We start from the raw sequence: 19,863 nt of genomic DNA on the forward strand, positions 1-19,863 counted from the left end.
TTTTAATAATTAAATGTGCTTTGAGTTGTTTCTTCCCAGATGCTGCTGCTCTGCTGTGAGGTCTGTAGTCTCATCTTTCTGTCAATTTATTCTGGAGTTCAAGAAGTCTTTATACCTAATTGAAATGCTGTTGTGTTGCTTTGTTCCGAGTATGTTTTCTAGTTTCTCTAATTGAATTAAGATTGTATCTCTTCAGCGTTTTAAAGCACCTATTACTACTTGTTCAATATTGATTAAATTTGAGGAAGGGTGTAACTTATCAATTTTACTGCTGTCTCATTTCATAGAATTATCAGAAAATATATTATCCCAGGACAAGCAGGCAGGTATTCTCACTAATGGGTGACGTGATCCAGCGGAGCCCCGATGCGGTCGCCTCACAAGCAGTCTTGCTTGAAGAAACTCGAAGTTTCGAGTTGCCTACACCGCGCATGCGCGAGTGCCTTCCCGCCCAGCATAGGGTGTGTCTCCTCAGTTCTTACTTTTCCGCAGAGCCGAGAAGTCCGTCTTCGACTCTCTGCATGAAGTTAGTTCACTTGCGCCTTCTTAAAGTCTACGGTTTTGGGTTATTTTACTCAGAATCGTTGCTTTTTGTCGTGCTTTCTTGTTTTGTGAAAAAAAAAAAAATTTCTTCCATCCGTTCGACCGGGCAGGCCACGTGGCTTCGATCTTGCGGCAGAGCTTTTCCAGCCTAAGTCCCGGCCTATTACCGGTTTCAAAAAGTGTGTCAAGTGCCAGCGCATGATTTCGCTCACGGACCCTCATCGACGCTGTCTTCGGTGTCTTGGGCCTCAACACCTTCCGAAATCGTGCGGGCCTTGCTCCACACTCACTGCATGTGCTTTCAAGTGTCGTTGCTTCTTGTGGGAGGCGCTGTTCAGTATGGAGTCTTCAACGGAGCTGTCTTCATCGAAGGGTGCTTCGCCTACGACATCAGCCGCTGCTCTCCAGCCTTCCACCTCTGCGGCCCCGAGCATCCTCAAGCCTGCTTCGTTTGTGCCGGCTAGGCCTTCGGTGCCAGCTGCGATGCCTTCCTCCATCTCCTCAGGTCAGGTAGCACAGCAGCCCATACCCCCGGTAGTGCTAAAAGTGCCCAAGGCTGCTAAGCCCAAGCACTCTCACACTGCTTCTAAGGAGCGCGAAGCCCGTGCAGGTGGCCCCATTGCTGATGCGGATCCATCCTTGCCGGCCTTGTTCCAGACCTTGCTTGAGAAGCAATTCATTGAGCTTTTTACCACCATGGGGTGCAAGCTTCTCTCTCAAATCCAGCCTGTGCAAGTGGAGGTCTCCCGTGGGGTTGAGCTGCCTCTGGTGCATCAGCAGTACGCACACTCTCAACAGGGAGCAGAGCCTCTGCGAGTGTCTGGTCTGGCATCGATGCATGCATCGCAAGGAGCAGAGTCTTTGCCCATGCCTCCATTGGAACCGACTCACTCAATGCAAGGAGTAGAGTCTTTGCGAGTGCCTCCATTGGAGCCGATTCACTCGATGCAAGGGCTCGAGCCTTTGCGAGTGCCTCGAGGTGATTCCAGCCATCCACCTCTGCTTCGATCCACCGCTTCCAGCCCCATCCACTCGCTGGGGGCTTCAGCGAAGACCCACTCGCCTCATGTGTTGAGGCCTGCTTCCCGACACAGTTCGCATCATCGCTCGAGGCATTCGTCCAGGCATGCCTCGCCTCATTGGAAACAGCCTTTTCTGGAATATTCTCCACCGGCTACTTCCCCTCCTCCGATGCCGGAGCTCGAGGACACGCTGGGGTCCTTCTCTCCATCTCGATCCCCGTCCTCATTGGATCCCGAGGCCTCGACTTCATCGAGTCCTTCTTGAGGCCCGGCATTGGCTGACCAGCTGTCTTTCTCCTCCTTTCTTCGGCAGATGGCAGCTGATTTGGACATTCAACTGGACACCGGTTCCAAGTTTTCAAAGGAATATCTGGAGACTATGCATCTTCCTCAACCACCTGCTGAATCCCTCAAGCTTCCTCTACATAAGCTGCTGGATCAGACCTTTGTTCGGTGTCTTGAAACACCCTACTCCATCCCCGCTGTGCCGGGCAAGTTGGATGCCAGGTACCGCATGGTCCACCATAAGGGGTTTGACGGTGACCAACTCTCTCATCAATCCCTCTTGGTGGAGTCTTCATTGAAGTGGTCTCACCCCTCCCAGGTGTATGCAACCGTTCCACCTGGCAGGGAGGGCAAGACCATAGACAGGCTTGGCAGGAGAATTTATCAGAACACCATGATGACATCCAGAGTTCTTAATTATAACTTCCACTTCATCATCTATTTTGAATTTTTCCTGTCTGTCCTGCACAAGTTCATGCCCTGTCTGGACTCTAGAGCACAGTTTGAGTACCAGGAGGTTCTCGGTTCCTTATCCCAGCTCCGGTTGCAGATGATGCAGTCCTCCTATGATGCCTTTGAGTTCTCTGCTCCCACGAGGCTGCAGGCCGCGGCGGCTGTTGGCCACGGAAGCTGCAAGATAAACCCTCCACCATTCCTCATAATACTGCAGGGAGGAGAGAGACCTTCCGATCAATTCATTCTGCACACTTAGGGGAGAAGTTGGAAGAGGAAGATGTGTCGGGTAGTAAGCGGAGGAAACGGTCGAAGAGTAACTGCCTAGCATCAGGTGACTCTGTAGGGGGCTGACAAAAGAAATGCAGGAGGTGGAGGAAAGAACTTACAACCCAGGCTTCTCCCATAGAAACAGCCAGGCACAACCTGGCAGTAGTGCTCCAGGACCTTGCAGGCCAAGAACCCGAAGAGGAAAAAGTGGAGATAGCAGTGGGAAATGCTGGTTGGATTACATTAGTTACTGTATCTCGGGGGGGGGGGGGGGGGTGCTGGACAGGAAAGAGGTGCTGATGGACAGGGGAAGAGATTGGGGGGAAGAAAAAGGAAGGGAGGCCTACTGCTGGACAGGGGGGAAGGAAAGAGGTGCTGCTGGATAGGGGGGAGATAAGAAAAAGGGAGAAGGGCTGCTGCTGGATAAGGGGAGCAGTGAAGGGGTGTTGGTGGACACAGGGAAGGGAGAATGGGTGGACAGCTGAGGAAAAAGAAAGACAGAAAGAAAGATACAAATACAGAAAGCGGCTAAGGAGAGAAAGAAATAAACACAGACACACACACATATATTCTAGCACCCGTTAATGTAACGGGCTATAAGACTAGTTAATGAATAAATAAATAAGAAAGAGAGAGCCACTTTTGTTTCACCTGTTTCCCTGGCGCATCCTCTGTTTCTGATACTGGTTTAGCAACACTCTGACCCTCCCCCTCCCCCTGCAATTCCAGTACTGTCCCTTCCTTGCTACTCCCAAAGCGCTTTTTTGTTCCCAAACTCTTGATATTCAGTATTGCGATTCAAGCTTAGCTCAGCTAGAACAACTTCTTTTGTGTCCTATTGACAAGGGAACAAACTGCAGAGATGTATTTTCTACACGGAGAGGATAAAGTGCTTGCTTTGGGAGGTTCAGACAGTGTTACCTGTCTGGACTGGCTGAACCAGATTCCCCAGCATTCCTGCCACGTTCACGGTCATGACCTAGCTGTGTCGGCTCTTGCTGTGAGCTCCACTTTAAAAGAATTCTTCCCAATTTCTGAACAAGGATAATGAGTCTGGGTCCTCTGGGATACTATCGATCACTCCGGTCTTTTACCGTGCTCTGGTCTCAGTCGGTGGCATACAGGAATGTGGTGGTGAGCTATTAAAATGTTTGTATTGTGTTCCATTTCAGAGTACAGTGCCACAGCTTCCTGGTTCCCATTTTGGTTTGGTGCCTATAACTTTAGAGCTAGGTGACTTGGCACCATGAATCGGCAAACATTTTCTGCCATCTGTGGTGTCATGAATCGGATAGTGTGCACAGTAAGAGCTTGTAGGAAAAGGTGAGGGATTGCTAGTTTGCTGAATTTGTGAATTCACTTCTTGATTGCCCTCTTAAAAGAAGGGGGGGGGGGCCTCTTGCCTGCCCTGTTGCCTGTGAAGTTGGGAGAGGAGGGAGGCTAAGATAGTCATCTATAAGCCTGTTTACTGTTTTGGTGAGGCTGGGGGTGGAAGGATAAACCTTCATACCTTGTGCACTGTGTTGTAAGAAGCTTTTCCTGTCATTGTGTGTGTATATAACTTTCACTGGAAGCTGTAACACAGTGTATCGCAAACTGTGTGCCGTGACAAGATTCTGGGTGTGCCGTGCGAGACGCGTCGTGCGGGCGAGTCGGCCGGCACTGGAGCCTCTCCTCGTAAGCGCCTCTCCTGCTCTTCGCACCTCCCCACTGGCTTAGTCATTTCAGGGTTAACGAGCTCAGGGCCCCATCTGGAAGGCCTCCGCGCGTGCGTGGACGTCCTTGTGATGACATCACATCGACGTCTGTGCATGTGTGGAGACCCTCCAGTCATAGCCCCTAGTGTAGTGTGCTGCGGTTTGGACAAGTTTGTGAGACACTGCAATAAAAATGATTACAGGGGAAAATAAATTTGATCACGTAACCCCATTATTAAAATCTGTGCACTGGTTACCTATTAAACACCATCTAACTTATAAGATTTTACTCTTAGTCTTTAAAACTAGAATTAACGGATCACCTTCCTACTTAGAAAATTACTTAATTCCTTACACACAACCTCATACTCTTCGTGCTCTTCAAAAGAATCGACTTACTATACCATCACAAAGACTACATTCTATTCCAAACCTCTGATTTCTTTTAACCCATCCTTATCTGTCTCATTTCCTATTAATTATTGTATTTCTATCCCTTCCTTCCTTATGGTACTATCTGTCTCGTAAGTCATGTCCATGTTTTTTTGCATTGTTCCCCTTTACTCTGTTATTAATTATTTTAGCCTTGAATCTATGATTATAGACGTTCAATCAAATTTTAAATAAACTTGAAATATATTACATATATAGCCATCCGAGATCGTATTTTTTGGGTGGTTGCTCCACAATTGTGGAATGTGCTTCCAAATTATATCCGAATGGAACTTACCCTTGAAAGATTTAAAAATTACTTAAAAAACTCTTTTCACAGATACTTTCGGTTGATAAACTAATAACTTTTATCATAACAGGCCTTGTGGGGATCAAGTCTAAGATTAAACACAAACAACAAATTTTAAATTCTTTCTCTAGCCTATCACAGATGTGTATATTGATATACATACACACACACACATTTTAAATATATTATAAAAAAAAAAAAAAATCAATACACACATCTGTGATAGACTAGAGAAAGAATATGAAAATATATATATATTTTCATATTCTTTCTCTAGCCTATATAAACTGCATAGATGTTGTTACCAATGCGGTATATAAATAAAGTTGGAGCTTGGCACTTTTGTAAACAGAACCATCGGAACTGATTTAGTTGTCAGTCTGAGGAGAGCATAATAAGCAAAGCAAACTTAATTTTGACAACATTTTGTACTAATGTTTTTGGGAGAAAGCTATACAGTACTGTGAGAAGGAGGAAGTAGTGCTGGTTGTGGTTTTTTTTGTTTTCAGTACTAATTTTAGCTGACAACTTTTCTGTAAAGTGAATAAACTTGTGTGGCACACTTATTTGAGTGCAGGGTAACAGGTCATGCAAAGTGAAAATGCACAATGTGATCCAGATGCAATAAACAGAAGGATGCTTTCTTGTTGCAAATTTAATTATACTGTCATGCACTTCACTTTGAGATCCTCTGGAATGGAAGGAAAATAATCAAATGAAGAGTAAGCTAAACTCGTTAACTGGCATTGCTAATGTGAAGCAGACCTGGAAACTCATGTCAGTGGATGTATATCTGGACAGGAGAAGCTGAAAACAAGGGGGCTAGTGCAGAAAGCTAGCATAGATGTCATGTTAACCATCTTCTATTTTCTGGGCATATGATGCGGAAAACGATTTTGCACAGACCCTAACCTTGCATTAGACACCAGCACATAGCATATTAAAATGAATGGTAATGAGGCTGTTAACTATTCTGCCCCAACCCAGACAACTGTGCAAGAAACTTTAAACCAGAGGTGTCCAACCTGCGGGTCGAAGGCCGCATGCGGCCCAGTGAAGTATTTTGTGCAGCCCCAGTCGAGGGCGATGAAGTGTTTTCCACTGCTGCCCCCGGGTGTTTACCATCTTGCTGGCTCCCTCTTCTGTCTTATGCAGCATTTGTGTGGCCCTAGAAACGTTTTTTTTCGGTCAATGCGGCCCAGGGGAGCCAAAAGGTTGGACGTAGACGTACACAGATGGATCAGAAACTGGTTGGCGGGTAGGAAACAGAGGGTAGGAGTGAAGGGCCACTACTCGGACTGGCGGAGGGTCACGAGTGGTGTCCCGCAGGGCTTGGTGCTTGGGCCGCTGCTATTTAATATATTTATAAATGATCTAGAAACAGGGACGAAGTGTGAGATAATAAAATTTGCGGACGACACCAAACTATTTAGTGGAGCTCGGACTAAAGAGGACTGCAAAGAATTGCAAAGAGACTTGAACAAACTAGGGGAATGGGCGACGAGATAGCAGATGAAGTTCAACGTTAAGAAATGTAAAGTACTATATGTGGGAAGCAGAAACCCGAGGTACAGCTATACGATGGGAGGGATGTTACTGAAGGAGAGTACCCAAGAAAGGAACTTGGGGGTAATGGTGGACATGACAATGAAGCTGACGGCACAGTGCGCAGCGGCCGCTAAGAGAGCGAATAGAATGCTAGGTATAATCAAGAAGAGTATTACTACCAGAACGAAAGAAGTTATCCTGCCGTTGTATCGGGCGATGGTGCATCAGCATCTGGAATACTGCGTCCAATATTAGTCGCCGTACCATAAGAAGGATATGACGTTACTCGAGAGGGTTCAGAGGAGAGAGACACGTCTGATAAATGGTATGGAGAACCTTTCATACGCTGAGAGATTGGAGAAACTGGGACTCTCTTCCCTGGAGAAGAGGAGACTTAGAGGGGATATGATAGAATCTTACAAGATCATGAAGGGCATAGAGAGAGTAGAGAGGGACAGATTCTTCAAACTTTTTCAAATAATAAAAGAACAAGAGGGCATTCGGAAAAGTTGAAAGGAGACAGTTTCAAAACGAATGCTAGGAAGTTCTTCTTTACCTAAAGTGTGGCGGACACCTGGAATGCACTTCCAGAGGGCGTAATAGAGCAGCGTACAGTACTGGGGTTCAAGAAAGGATTGGACAATTTCCTGCTGGAAAAGGGGGATAGAGGGGTATAGATAGAGATACTGCACAGGTCCTGGACCTGTTGGGCCACCACGTGTGCGGACTGCTGGGCACAATGGACCTCAGGTCTGACCCAGCGGAGGCATTGCTTATGTTCACCCCTGCTTTAAACCATGCAGGCGCTTGAAAGCCAGGTAATTAAACTCTGGAATTCTTTGCACAGTAGTTGAGGTGAGGTCAACTTGCGATTTGTCAATAAAATTCGTCAAAGTACATGGTCTTGGCGTGATGTTGATGCACTTGGACAACCAGATTGAAGCTTTTCGACCACTAAACCTGTCGCTTTCTTCTTTTGTACAATCTTGACTACCATGCTGTGACTGCAGCCAACTTTGCTGGCCATTTGGCGGCACAAAAATCCTTTGTCGCTCATCACCGACACATGAACATGCTGTTCCAATATCAGGTTCCGAGTCTTGTCAATGGCTGATACAGAAAGTGTATGAAACCCAAAATGCCCGTGCTCTTTATAGCTGCCCTGTTACCTAGACCAGTAATTCCCAACCCTGTCCTAGAGGAACACCAGGCCAATTGGGGTTTCAGGCTAGCCCTAATGAATATGCATGAGAGAGATTTGCATATGATGGAAGTGATAGGCATGCAAATTTGCTTCATGCATATTCATTAGGGCTAGCCTGAAAACCCAATTGGCCTGGTGTTCCTCCAGGACAGGGTTGGGAACCACTGACCTAGATATCTGGACTGTGATTGGCTGATGAAAGCAGCTTCCTGATTGGCCAATCTCAATCCAGTTTTGAAACATGATCCCTGCAAAAGTTATAATAGCTATGTTTCAGTATCAACAAAATTGTAAATTAGAAAATAGCCAAATGTATTCCTTATAACGTGGCGCACAGACAAATCTATTGAGTCAATAAAGAAATTAAAATAAAAGGTCAGAAAGTTGAAAGAGTGCAAAATTCACAAGTGGTTTAAGGCTTTTGCACACCACTGTACCAGCTGCCCTTAGTGCAGAACTGTATGCATTTGCATCCATTGTGATCTTCCTGATTTGTGTGTGTTAATTTATTTGCGATTCGCTTATTGCATCAGTGAGCAAACATTTGGCATTACATTTGTGTTAGAAGCCATGCACTCAGTTACTAGTTCACAGCAGATAGTTGCGTGGGGACAGAAATCCCGCCCATCACCACCTGTCCTCACCAGTATCCCACCTGTTCCTGCCCGACCTCATGAGGAATCCCTTCCATCCCTGCCCACACCAAAATATAATATAAACAAATAACAGTGAACAGAAATAAGAGATGCATACATCACTGGAAAGAATTAGAATAGACATTAGGTCATGTGATTGTAGGGTCGACCATTCCTTGTTAAAAAGAAATAAGGTTTGGATTTTTTTGGCAATATAAAGCTCATATCTGTAGAGCAAACTAATCTGGTTCCACCATCTGGCAAAGGTAACTTGTGAGAGGTCCTTCCAAGACCCACAAATGGTTTTTCATTCAGCAATGAGTAAAGAATCAAACGACACAGCATCGAAATCATTTAAAGCAGAATTGAGAGAGGCACTTTGCAGGACAAGGGTTGCATAAGAAAAATGTGCCAAAACTGAACTGGAGACCCCAAAACAAACTCAGCAAGTACTTCATTTTGCACTAAACACAATTGATGGTATAACCATGAGAGGGGGCTGGGCCTCCCACTTTGAGCTTAACCCCCCTCAAAATGAACATCTCCCTTGCTGTAGCTGGTGGGACATTTTGTTTTTCCATCATCTTGGTCCCAGTTTCTGCTTTTGTCTATCTTCTACTAATTCTCTTTCCAGGCCTCAGGAACCCCGGTTCCATACCTGTGGGAGTCCCATAGACCTGGGGGGGGGGGGGGATCCCCGTTCCCGTGCAGACCTCTAGTTAGTTCACAGCTCTACTGATAACATTTCTATGTGCTACTAGACCTATGCAAAACTGTACACATATATGCAGTTACTTTTATCTGCCCTATGGACTCACAATCTACATAAGGTATGTTTTGTGCCTGGGGCAATGGAGAGACTTTAACCATCCAACACTAAAGGCCTGCCGTTACAAAGGATACCTGAACAGAACACTTGCTTTCCAAGCAGGTCAACTGAATGATTGGCTGGGTAACATCATCATGTATTCCTCATCCTACCTAAGTTTCAGAAAACTAGTAAAAACAAACTTGTTTAATCGATTTGTAACCTAAGACCTCTTATGCCTTATTTCTTCAACTCTAATCAAATTGTTTCCCAAGATCTCTTATGCCTTACCTCTGTATCCTGCTCACCTGTATTTTGATGACTTTACATTGTATCTATATTTGCTGATTGTCCAGCTCTTCTTTGTTGTAAACCGCCTCAAACTACTACGGCTTTGGCGGTATATAAGAATAAAATTATTATTATTATTAAATGACTTGCCCATGGTCACAAGGACCTGTAGTGGGAATTGAACCCAGTTCCCCAAGATCTTCGCACGCTACACTAACCATTAAGCTACTCCAAGCTTTTGTGCATAAGCCCCCAAGTAAGCTAAGTTCAAATCCCCACTGGTTCCTTGTGGCAAGGTGACTTAACCTTCCATTGGTTCAGGTACAAAATTAAAGCTAGAGTTACCAATATCTGCTAATGCCATTAATGTTTGCTTCAGGTCCTGGTTTTATGCAATGCAGTAGCTATGCTAGCAACTCCTAGTTGAACTGTCCTCTGAGGACTTACTGTAGGTGCATATAATTCTCCTCGAACTACTATTGAAAAGGCAGCTAAATCCAAAGAAAGAAGTTGTACACATCTGAATGAAGCTTTGCTACAAAGCCACTTGTTGCAGAGTTAAGCTTAAGTTACACAATGTAGCCTGGCCATGTGCAGGCTTGAATCCCACCAGTACGAAGTCGCTCATCCTGCCTGTGCCCACCATAAAAAGTTTCTTTTAAAGAGGGATCCTTGTAACCTTATGGGATGCAAGGCTAGCATGGGTTCTCTTCTGTTGAATTGGCCAGTAGGAACTGGCTGCTGGTATGAATGGGAACCTATTGGATCCTAGGTAATGCTCTTCTGTGTTCAGCATTCTCGGGTGTAGATGTGTTTTTGGAAATGTTGCCTTAAATGAGGCAAGGGGATTTGATAGGGGGAGCTAGGAGGTCCTATCACATTTTGAATGAGTTGGGCTCACAAGCACCTAGATATATATGGTTCTTTGTTGGGGCATAGTTGCTGGCATTTCTTCTTCAGAATTGAGATTGATCTATTTTTCTCTCCCTCTCTTTACAGGAAGCTTTCTACTAGATATATACGTGTGGCATGGATGAACAGACTGGTGAGTTGCCTCTTTTGGATATTTTATTTCAAATTCATTTTCTTGCCTTATCAGAAATCTCATCGGATTTCAAAGAATAAAACCGGAAAACTACAAAATCACCATGATAGCATCATGAATTAAACAAAATTCATATTCTTTGAAATTTATTTTCTATTCCCCACTTTTTAAATCTTTGTAAAACTCTTTTCTCAGATGACATCTAGGCAAGACTGGGAATGTCTCAGTGGCCAGTAGAGGTCATAGTGACAGCAGCTGTGACCTACCTTCCAACCTTGATTGGAGGTCAACAGCAATGTCTGTAGTGTACCAACTGCTGCCAGTTCTGACAGATGGGATACTCAAACTTGAGTCTCCTGCTCTGTATCATGAAGTCGGCCTGTGCCCTTTTGGAGGGTGGGGTGGGATGTTGCTTTGAAACAGCTCTTATGGGCAAAACATGAATTTGTGTCAGTAGACTTTTCTCCCCCAATGTGACTGCAGATAAGTGAAAACTTTTGTTAATAAATATAATTTTGAAAATTCTAAAAATTACTGACATTTTAAAGATAATGAATATTTAAGAAATTGAATACCTATATGATGGATGTGCTGTTTTTGAGTGCAAATTAATTCAAAACATGGCTTGATAGTCTACAAGCAAACACGCATTTCATTATCCACCATCTGCAGTTCTTTTTTTTTTTTTTTTTCAATTTAATTTCTGTCAGCTGAAAATCCAAGTTCACAAAGGGCTAGATTCACTAAGCCCTCCGATAATGACCCGATTCACTAACCTTCTGGCCGATCCTGTCCGCACCTGATCTGATCCGCACAGGCAGCGATTCACTAAACCAACGAAGGAACACCGATTGGGTTGGCCGATCCCAAAACAAGCAACTGCCAAGGACCAGTCGCTCACGTCCCTGCTGACTCTCCTGCTCATCCACAATAATGGCTACAGCAAATAAAAGCCTTGCAAGCTGGAATACTTGTTCTTTTTTTTGGTGGTGTTCTACAAAAGGCTCTAGATTATTGCGTGCATGGATCAATATTATTATTTAGAAACAATTCAACTCGGCTCCTGAAGAAGAGCAGGGAATTATGCGTCATCTTGCTAAGCACGAACAGTTGGGTTTGTGGTTGTAAAAGCGCGTGCTTTTGCTTTTGGTAAAGCGACATTGAAAAGCAATCAGTGGCAAGTCGCTGTGTTTCCTATTCCCCCCACCTCTTTCCTCCAAATACACCTTTCTGTGCAAACCTCCCCCCGGACCCTTCCTATGCTAAGCATTTTCCCAGATGAACTTTCCCAGGACCCAGAGAAGCTACAGTTTGACCTGGACGAGAGTTTAGGCAGGGGGCGCATTGGGAGCAACTACCCCTCCTCAGCTATGGCATTTAGCCTAGCATGGCAAACTTCCCATGCCACCATCCCGGAGCCTCTGTCCCAGAGCATCGTACTGATGCTGTGCTCGCTGCTGATGTTGCTCTCGCCTTCTACTGCTTGACCGATCGGTGCCACATGCTCGACCCTATCATTGGGGACTCTGAGGAGGAAGGGGGATCCCAGGTGTCCGAGTCGGCGAAGGGGAAGAAGCTGCTGCCGCCGGGGATCGCCCTTCCCTGCAGTGCGAGGCCACGGGTTTAAAGCGGGGCTGCACTATGGCATGTTCTGTTTTGTTCCAGAAAACACCGCAGCGCAGCCCTGCTTTAAACCCGCAGGTTAAAACCACAGGCTCATGAGTAAAAGCCCAAAATGCAAAAAATTAAAAAAAGCAAAGTTTTGCCACAGAGAGCTAGTGCATGCGCAGACCATCTACAAGCAAAGCAAATGGTCTGCCCATGCGTTGGGATCACTCTGGGGTGTGCTGCCGATTGGCAGAATTTGCACGAGGACGCATTGTGAATCGGTCACCCGGTCACGGATCAGATCCGTGAGGTTAGTGAATCTAGCCCAAAGATAAGATCCAAATGGTAACAGAACCTTGATTACTTTGTTGCTCAAGTTAGGATAACTTTTTGCATAAAAAATGAAGTTACTTGGTTGTTTTAGTTTTCAAGAACCAATTATGTCAAAGAATGATGCTTGTCTGGGCGTTTGTATCCTTACTCATAACATTGACAAACTCTTGTGCACGCGATGTACGTGTCATCTTTTCTAGTGTATACTTCTGAAGGGAATTTATAAAAATAAAGTAAAATTCTGGTCTCCCTCATGGCAAACATGGAATCTTTTTGGCGTACACCACTGTGCCGTGGCACACAGTTTGAGAGAGACAGGTGTAGGAGGAGGATTTTTTTTGTGTGTTCTTGCACAGGAGCAGTTAACATAACTGAGTGAAATGTTTGCTGTAGTCTTCACTTAAAACAAAATTAAACTTGATGGCACGAACACAATCTTTAGTCACATCTGGAGGAGGAGGACATGAGAATTGCATACTGGGTCAACCTAAAGGTCCATCAGGCCCTCAGTATCCTGTTTCCTAACTGCGACAAATCTAGGTCATAGGTACCTGGCAGGGTGCTAGAAACCCCCGTGTGTGCAATACAGTTTCAGTAAAATGTATCCTGGCATAAATGTGCATGGAGGCGATCTTTCAATTGAAAGGAAACTCTCAGATGAAGGTGAAAGGGGATAGACTCGGAAGTAACCTCCAGAAAATATTTTTTCATGGAAAAGGTGGTTAATGCATGGAACAGCCTCCTGATGGAGGTGGTAGAGACAAAAAGTGTATCTGAATTCAAGAAAACTTGGCACAACTACATTGGATCTCTAAGGAAGAGGAGGGGATAGTAGATGGCATGGTTAGGCAGACTAGATAGGCCATATGGTCTTTATCTGCCTTCATTTTTCTAGCCAATGGGCCTTTGGTCTCTCCTGCTTCTTTTTACTACTGACCATTCCGAGTAGCACTTCCTTTTCTAGTGAACTCGCCCTCATCACATGTCCAAAATAGGTTAGTTTCTTGCCTTCCAGGGACAACTCTGATCAAGAACATCTTTGTTGGTCCTAGCTGTCCATGGCATTCATAGAAGTCTCCAGCACCACAGCTCGAAGGCGTTGATTTTTCTTCTATCTGCTTTTGTGAATGTCCATGTCTTGCAGACATATGTCGCGATTGGGAACACATTGTCAGTGTTCAGCGGTGACTGAGACATCCTTGCACTTTCATATTTGGTCCATGCACATAACATAATATCTTGGTGTGATGCTGAAGCTGTTCTCTGCTAGTGAGAGAGTAATGCCGGTGACACTATTTTGCCTCTTCCCCCCTCATATTATGGGATAATGGAAGATCAGTCTGTCCTGAAGCTTTCTTTGTCTTTTCAGTAGATCATCATGTAAGAAACCTCTGCTGATGTTTTCTTTCCCTTTTCTACCATTGAATGGTCAAGGCAGCCAAAGGGGACCTCCTTGGCATATCTTGGGCATCCATGCCCAATGGCAGGGCAGTATACTATGCAGTTGGAGATGATGCCCTTACTGTATACATGTGGGCATTTAGGGAATTTTGGAGAGCTTGCTTGGTTCTTTGTTTGGGTATCGGAGCATTCTTAATCAGAATGAGGCATTGCAGGCCTGGTGGTTTGTACAGCTGCCGTACTTCCTGTGTGGGTGGATGGTTGCAATTCTTCATCACTGTTAGCGTGCAGTCTCTCTGGGTTCTTCCCTTTTTTTTTTCTTTTCTTAATTTTTTCTGTATTTGTCAACCCTGCTGATTTTCCCCACTGAGTTGTGGTGATCTTCTCTGGCCTTGATCTGTGTTGGTTAACAAGTTGCTTTGGCCTCAAGTGTCTGAGTTAGGTAATAGGATCTGAAATTAATAGTTGAGCAGTGACAATTTTCTGCCAGGTCACCAGTCTAGGACTGGTTTTTTTTTTTTTTTTTTTTTTAACCCAGGGCCTCCGGCCCTGAACTTGTATAAAGTCAGAAAAACCATTAGGATGGTAATTCTATACACTGAAGCCTCTTAGGTTGATTTATGACTGAATTTCAATTTATTTCTAGTTTGTCTTTATCCAAGGCAGATTACAAATACATACATATTAAAGCAATAATAATGCAAACGGACACACTCACAAAACAGAATCTGCTGTCATGTTAAAACCCAATATTACTGAACACCATATTTCATATTACAGAAAAGGTGTTTTTTTTTTTTTTTTTTTTTTTTAAACATTTGCTTAAATGCAGACAAGTTTGTTAGATGTCTTAAATACACTGGCAGCTTATTCCACTCGGATAGCCCTTCACATGAGAACACACTGTTCCTTAAGAACTCATAATGCAAACTTTTTTGGAAAAGAACAACCAAGCCTAACTGTGTAGAAGATCTCAAATCTCCGGTAGGTACATAAGGTGTCGAGCAGTCCTGCAGTTACTTTAGTGCCATGTGGGTTAAGGCTTTTGGATTTGTGATGCATTCATGTATGTGTTTTGAGAGTAACCAGCAAGGCCCACAGTATTAAGATGGTATCACCCTGTTTGTTGCAAAATGAATTAAACATTTTACCTCCTTATCAACTTGTCTTCATTCAGTGAAATTAACTGTTCCAATGTTCTCCCCAGAAATTTTTTCCAGCCGGGTGGCATGAAAAAGTAGCCGGGTGGGGCGGGGCGGGGAAATTTGGTAGTGGGAAAATTAAATGTATACTATTTTTATTAGTTAATTATTATTATTTTCCAATGCTCGATATGACTTCCTTTTTTAAGGTTTGACACTTGTGCCAGAATATTTTTACTAAATTTAAGAAGTATCCAATTCTAGAAGTGAATAATTAGATATTCACCCTCTCTCAAATAGTATAGAGGTTTAAAAAAGGGAAATGTGTTAATGAAGTCATTAGGTTCAATCTAACCATTTATTTCTGCATGAATTTAAACAGCATTAAAAAAAGGATAAATATAGCTCATCCAGTCATACAAGAAATGGCTGTACAACACCTCTAATAATGTTTTGATCACTAGGTTCCTTCCTGAGGTCTCACTGAGGATATAAAATAGATGCTATCCCCACTTCCAGACCTCTTCCACATAATTTATGGAGAGGTGTTACTGAGCCTTGAAGGGCACCTGTGTGATTGATCTTTATCTGCTTCTTTTTTATTTTGCTATAGTGCAAAGTAAGAGCTAGGGCAAATCAGTATAGGTAAAGATGCAGGTAATAATTAGCAATGTATTAAAAATATTTTATTTTTATTTGCTTATAATGTCATTTGAAAGCTACTTGATGATAATACAACTTTAATTTAATTCTTTATAATGTGTGTCTGTGTGTTGGGGGGACAACAACTACGTCAACAGTAAAGTTAGAATAGAGTCATTAAATCCAGTGGTGTACCTAGTATATATGACAGCCAGTGCTAATCATTTTTTTAACAACCCCCTCCTCTATATAAAAAAAGATATTTTTTAGTAATAATCCATGAGTCACACAATAAGGGTGCATCTAGGAAAAGGCAGCATCTTAAACACTGCAGTGAGCACTAGAACACCAACACACGCATTGTAAAACTAAACAAACCAGATCCTACACAGTCAATTGATCCTGTAGTCGATGCTAACAGAAAGCCATGTCCTTTTCATACACACAGAACACAGATACACCCTCGCCCAATATGGAATAATCACAAACTAAAAATAGAAATATGTAGTCAAAAGTTAAACTGAACCAAGAAACCAGACTCTGCATACAATGCAACACCACAGAAACAGTGACACATGTCCCCTATTACTGTGCAAAATATAAAGACAGTAGATGTAAATTTGAAAAAATCTTCTACATAAGTCACCACTTTACAAATTAACAAATAGAAATAAAATAATGAGAAATATGAAAATACCATTTTATTGGACTAATCCATTTTTCAATTAGCTTTCAGAAGCCAAATCTTTTTTCAAGACAGTACAGTATACAGCTGTTATAGTATCCTGTCCTGACCTGAGGAAAGGGGTTTATTCCCTCCCAAAATTGCCTTATTTCCATTTCCTATTGATAAATTTTAATCAATACAGTTACAATACTACTTGATTCTACGTAAAGCAACAAAAATATTTTTTTTCTACCTTTTGTCATTTCTGCTTTAGTCATCTCTTCACTCTCTTCTTTCTATTCAGCATTTGTCCTCGCTCCCTTCCATGCAACATCTGTCCTCTCTCTTTGCCCCTTCCACCCAGCCTCTACCCTCTCTCTACCCCTTCCATCTACTGTCCACCCTTTCTGCCTTTTCCATCCAGTGTCTGCCCTCTCTCTGTTCCATATGGTATATCTTCCTTCTTTCTATGTCCCTTCAATAAACTCTATATCCTGTGCCCTTTCTCTCCTTTGTACATGATTTATTTCAGCTTCAACCCCTCTCCATTTTTTGTCTCCACCCATATGCTCTGGCATCTCTCTCTTCTCCTTTCCTTCCTTCCTTCCTTCTCACTCCACCCCATGGTCTGACATCTCTATCTCCTTCCCTTCTCTCCCCCCCCCCTCTCCAGTATCTGCCTCCTGTCTTTCCTCTTTGGTCTAGGCCTCTCTCTTTCTCTCCGTCTTTCTTCTGTGAGGAGATCATGTTGATCTTGAACACTGAATAATTCTTCCACATTCTCCATATCACTGTATTGTAGTCTGGTCCAGCAGACTGCTTTGGCACTATTACATGGGTAATAGTAAATTCATTATGCATCAGCTTTCTACACAGAATGCCACAAGTCTCTATTTCTTGTGCTGTGCTTACATCTGCCAGCGTCAGAAACTTGTGAGACAGATCCCTTGGCAATACTACACTTCAGAGCCCTTTGACCATCTGGTTCTGTATGGTTGCAGGCTTTAAAGCTGTTTACTGGAGGAGACTGTCCAGCATATATAGTTGCATCACTCTTAAGGATCTGATCAGAGATTACATTAGAGAAGATGGTATTTTTAGGCATGGAAAAACAGGATGTGTTCTCCTCAATCTGCTCAGATGCCTTCAAATGCCCTTTAATATTCGTCTGATCTCGGGCTAAATCTTGCCTCCTGAGCTGATCTTCAAAGGAGAGCGGAGTGAGAGCCATATCAGCAGTGAGATCCGTTTTGGGCCACATGTTGTGCAGGGCTGGACTAAGGCAAGTTGTAAGCTTCCTTCCATCGCTGACCTATCTTCCATAAGTCAGCAACGGAAGGAAGCTTACAACTTGCTGCTCTTGCTTGCTTCGGGCCTTCCTCGTTGCCGGGTCCTGCCTACTTTCGGAAACAGAAAGTAGGCAGGATCCGGCAGCGAAGAAAGCCCGAAGCAAGCAAGAGCAAGTTGTAAGCTGACCTGTCTCCTATAGCGAACCCATGCTCCGGGGCGTGTGCATGCCGACTTCCCTTCTCTTCCTCCCTCAGGACGTGACTTCCGGTTTCGGAGAGAAGCGGCATGCACATGTTAGAGCCCCGGAGCATGGGTTCAAGTCGCTTGCTGGCGTTAAAAACAAAACAAAAAAAAAAAAGGCGGGCTCCTGCGATTCAGGCTGTGCCGAGTCAGCCCGGTAAATCTCCAAGCCGGTGAGAAGGGTTGTTTTTTTTAATGTTGAGCAGAAGGTGGCAGTAGCAGCAGGATTGCGATCGAGATTACAGCCGGGCGCTCATCTAAATTAGCTGGGCCCGGCTGAAAGGCCCTGGGGAGAACACTGTGTTCTATAGAAGCGGCTTGTAGTGCAAACCTTGTTCCCAGGGAGCCTGTTTTTTTGCCACTACTTAACCTCTGTCACTCTTGGGCTTTGAGCTCTTTGAAGAAGTGCCTTGGTCTATCTCTGAATGATGTGGCATCTTTGTGACTCGCCCAAATATTCAGACAATGTCCTCCTCCCATCTTTGCATGCCCGTTCAAAACAAAACAGTGAAGGAAGCCTTGGCTCCTGGAAGCTAGCCAAAAAATATGTTTTACGTACATCCATGAAAAAGCATTTGGTTGAATTTTGTACTACTTTTTCCACTGCTGTGCACACTGGATGAGCCACTTGAGATGTATGTGTGTGTGTGTATTTTCCTCCTGTCTATTGCATTATGGGAAGTGATGCATATTGCTGTTTGTTTTTATTTTGTTTTTTTTTTTATCCCATTTATTTTTTTCTCAGATGGGTACTCAGATTTGTTAGGTACAGTAGTCTCAGTTAACCGGAACTCTCACCCAACCGGCAAAAAAATCGCCTGTGAAAAAAAAAAGTCCCGTGAAGCACCAGTGGCAGCAGTCCTGAGCCGCAAAACCCCCTCATTCCTACCCCAAAGCACCAGAGTGGCAGTGGTCCTAAACCCCCCATCTCCCTCCCTCAAGCCCTGAAGCAGCTGCAAACACCCTTCCCTCCTGCTCCGAAGCACCAGCCGGCAGCAGTTGTAAGCCGCAAAGCCCTCCACCCTTAAGCCCCAAAGTGGTAGAATCAGGCAGCGGTCCTGAGCTGCAAACTCTCCCTCCCTTCTTCTCTTTCTCTTCCTTACCTGAAGTATGGCAGGAGACAGCTTCAAAACAGGCTGCTTGTGGCCAACCCCGGCAGGGCCTTTCCTCTGACGCGTCACTTCCGATGCATTGGAGGAAAGGCCTTGCCAGGGCTGGCCGTGAGCAGCCTGTTTTGATGCTGCTGACTGCTGCACTTCAGGTAAGGAAGAGAGGGAAGGAGCGAGGTGGTTCATGGCTCAGGACTGCCGCCTGCTTCTGCCCTTCGGGGCTGGAGGGAGGGAGAAGGGCTTTGTGGTTCAAGATCATTGCCGCACTGGTGCTTTGAGGTGGGCAGGAGGGAGGGGGGATTGAGACACTTAGACAAGGTTTCTAATACACTCTCAATTAAGCAGAAAAACGATCCCACCAATCCCCATGGGTGCCGGATAATTGAGATCCCACCGTATATTTATTTATTTAAAAAAAATTATTCCACTTAATCCTAAACAGATTACATCAAACATACCTATCTTATATAAAAATTCTAAAAAACAGTACAGACATTACAAACTAATAACTGCCAATATATCACAATTCACAGGACATCACAATCAAATGGTAAAATGTTTGGGCTTCTTGAGTATTCTGCCTGCCCTCCAGGAGAGGGCAGCTGTGCATTGTCTCTGCACATCTGAACCAGGTTCCTTTCTGATGCATGCTGTGAATGTAGGGCAGTTACTGAATGCACTTGACTCCGTCTGCTGCTTAGAGACTGATGTCAATTTCTTATAGCTGATTGTTAAAAAATCCTAACACCAATACACAAAATTTTAGATTGGATTACAGCACCACAGCCAGAAGTGAATTTCCAGCTGGGCCCATGCAATAACTTTCTGGACTCCCCCGTTTAATTAATACCTTGGCTGGTGGGGATCCCAAAACCACCTCAGCCAGGC

At 44.1% G+C, this 19,863-nt stretch overlaps 1 protein-coding gene across 4 annotated transcripts in view; it reads left to right on the forward strand.

Annotated features, from left to right (window-relative positions):
- Nucleotides 1-19,863, forward strand: part of PHACTR4 (phosphatase and actin regulator 4) — a 117,020-nt gene that overhangs the window by 18,851 nt on the left and 78,306 nt on the right. For all 4 annotated transcript variants that reach the window (XM_033954879.1, XM_033954877.1, XM_033954878.1 and 1 more), the window contains one exon: nt 10,498-10,543. In XM_033954879.1, the coding sequence (XP_033810770.1) occupies nt 10,528-10,543 (16 nt within the window). In that variant the 5' untranslated portion in view covers nt 10,498-10,527. The remainder of the gene's footprint in view (nt 1-10,497; nt 10,544-19,863) is intronic.

The sequence above is a fragment of the Geotrypetes seraphini genome, chromosome 8 (assembly GCF_902459505.1).
Source record: "Geotrypetes seraphini chromosome 8, aGeoSer1.1, whole genome shotgun sequence".
Classification (NCBI taxonomy): domain Eukaryota; kingdom Metazoa; phylum Chordata; class Amphibia; order Gymnophiona; family Dermophiidae; genus Geotrypetes; species Geotrypetes seraphini.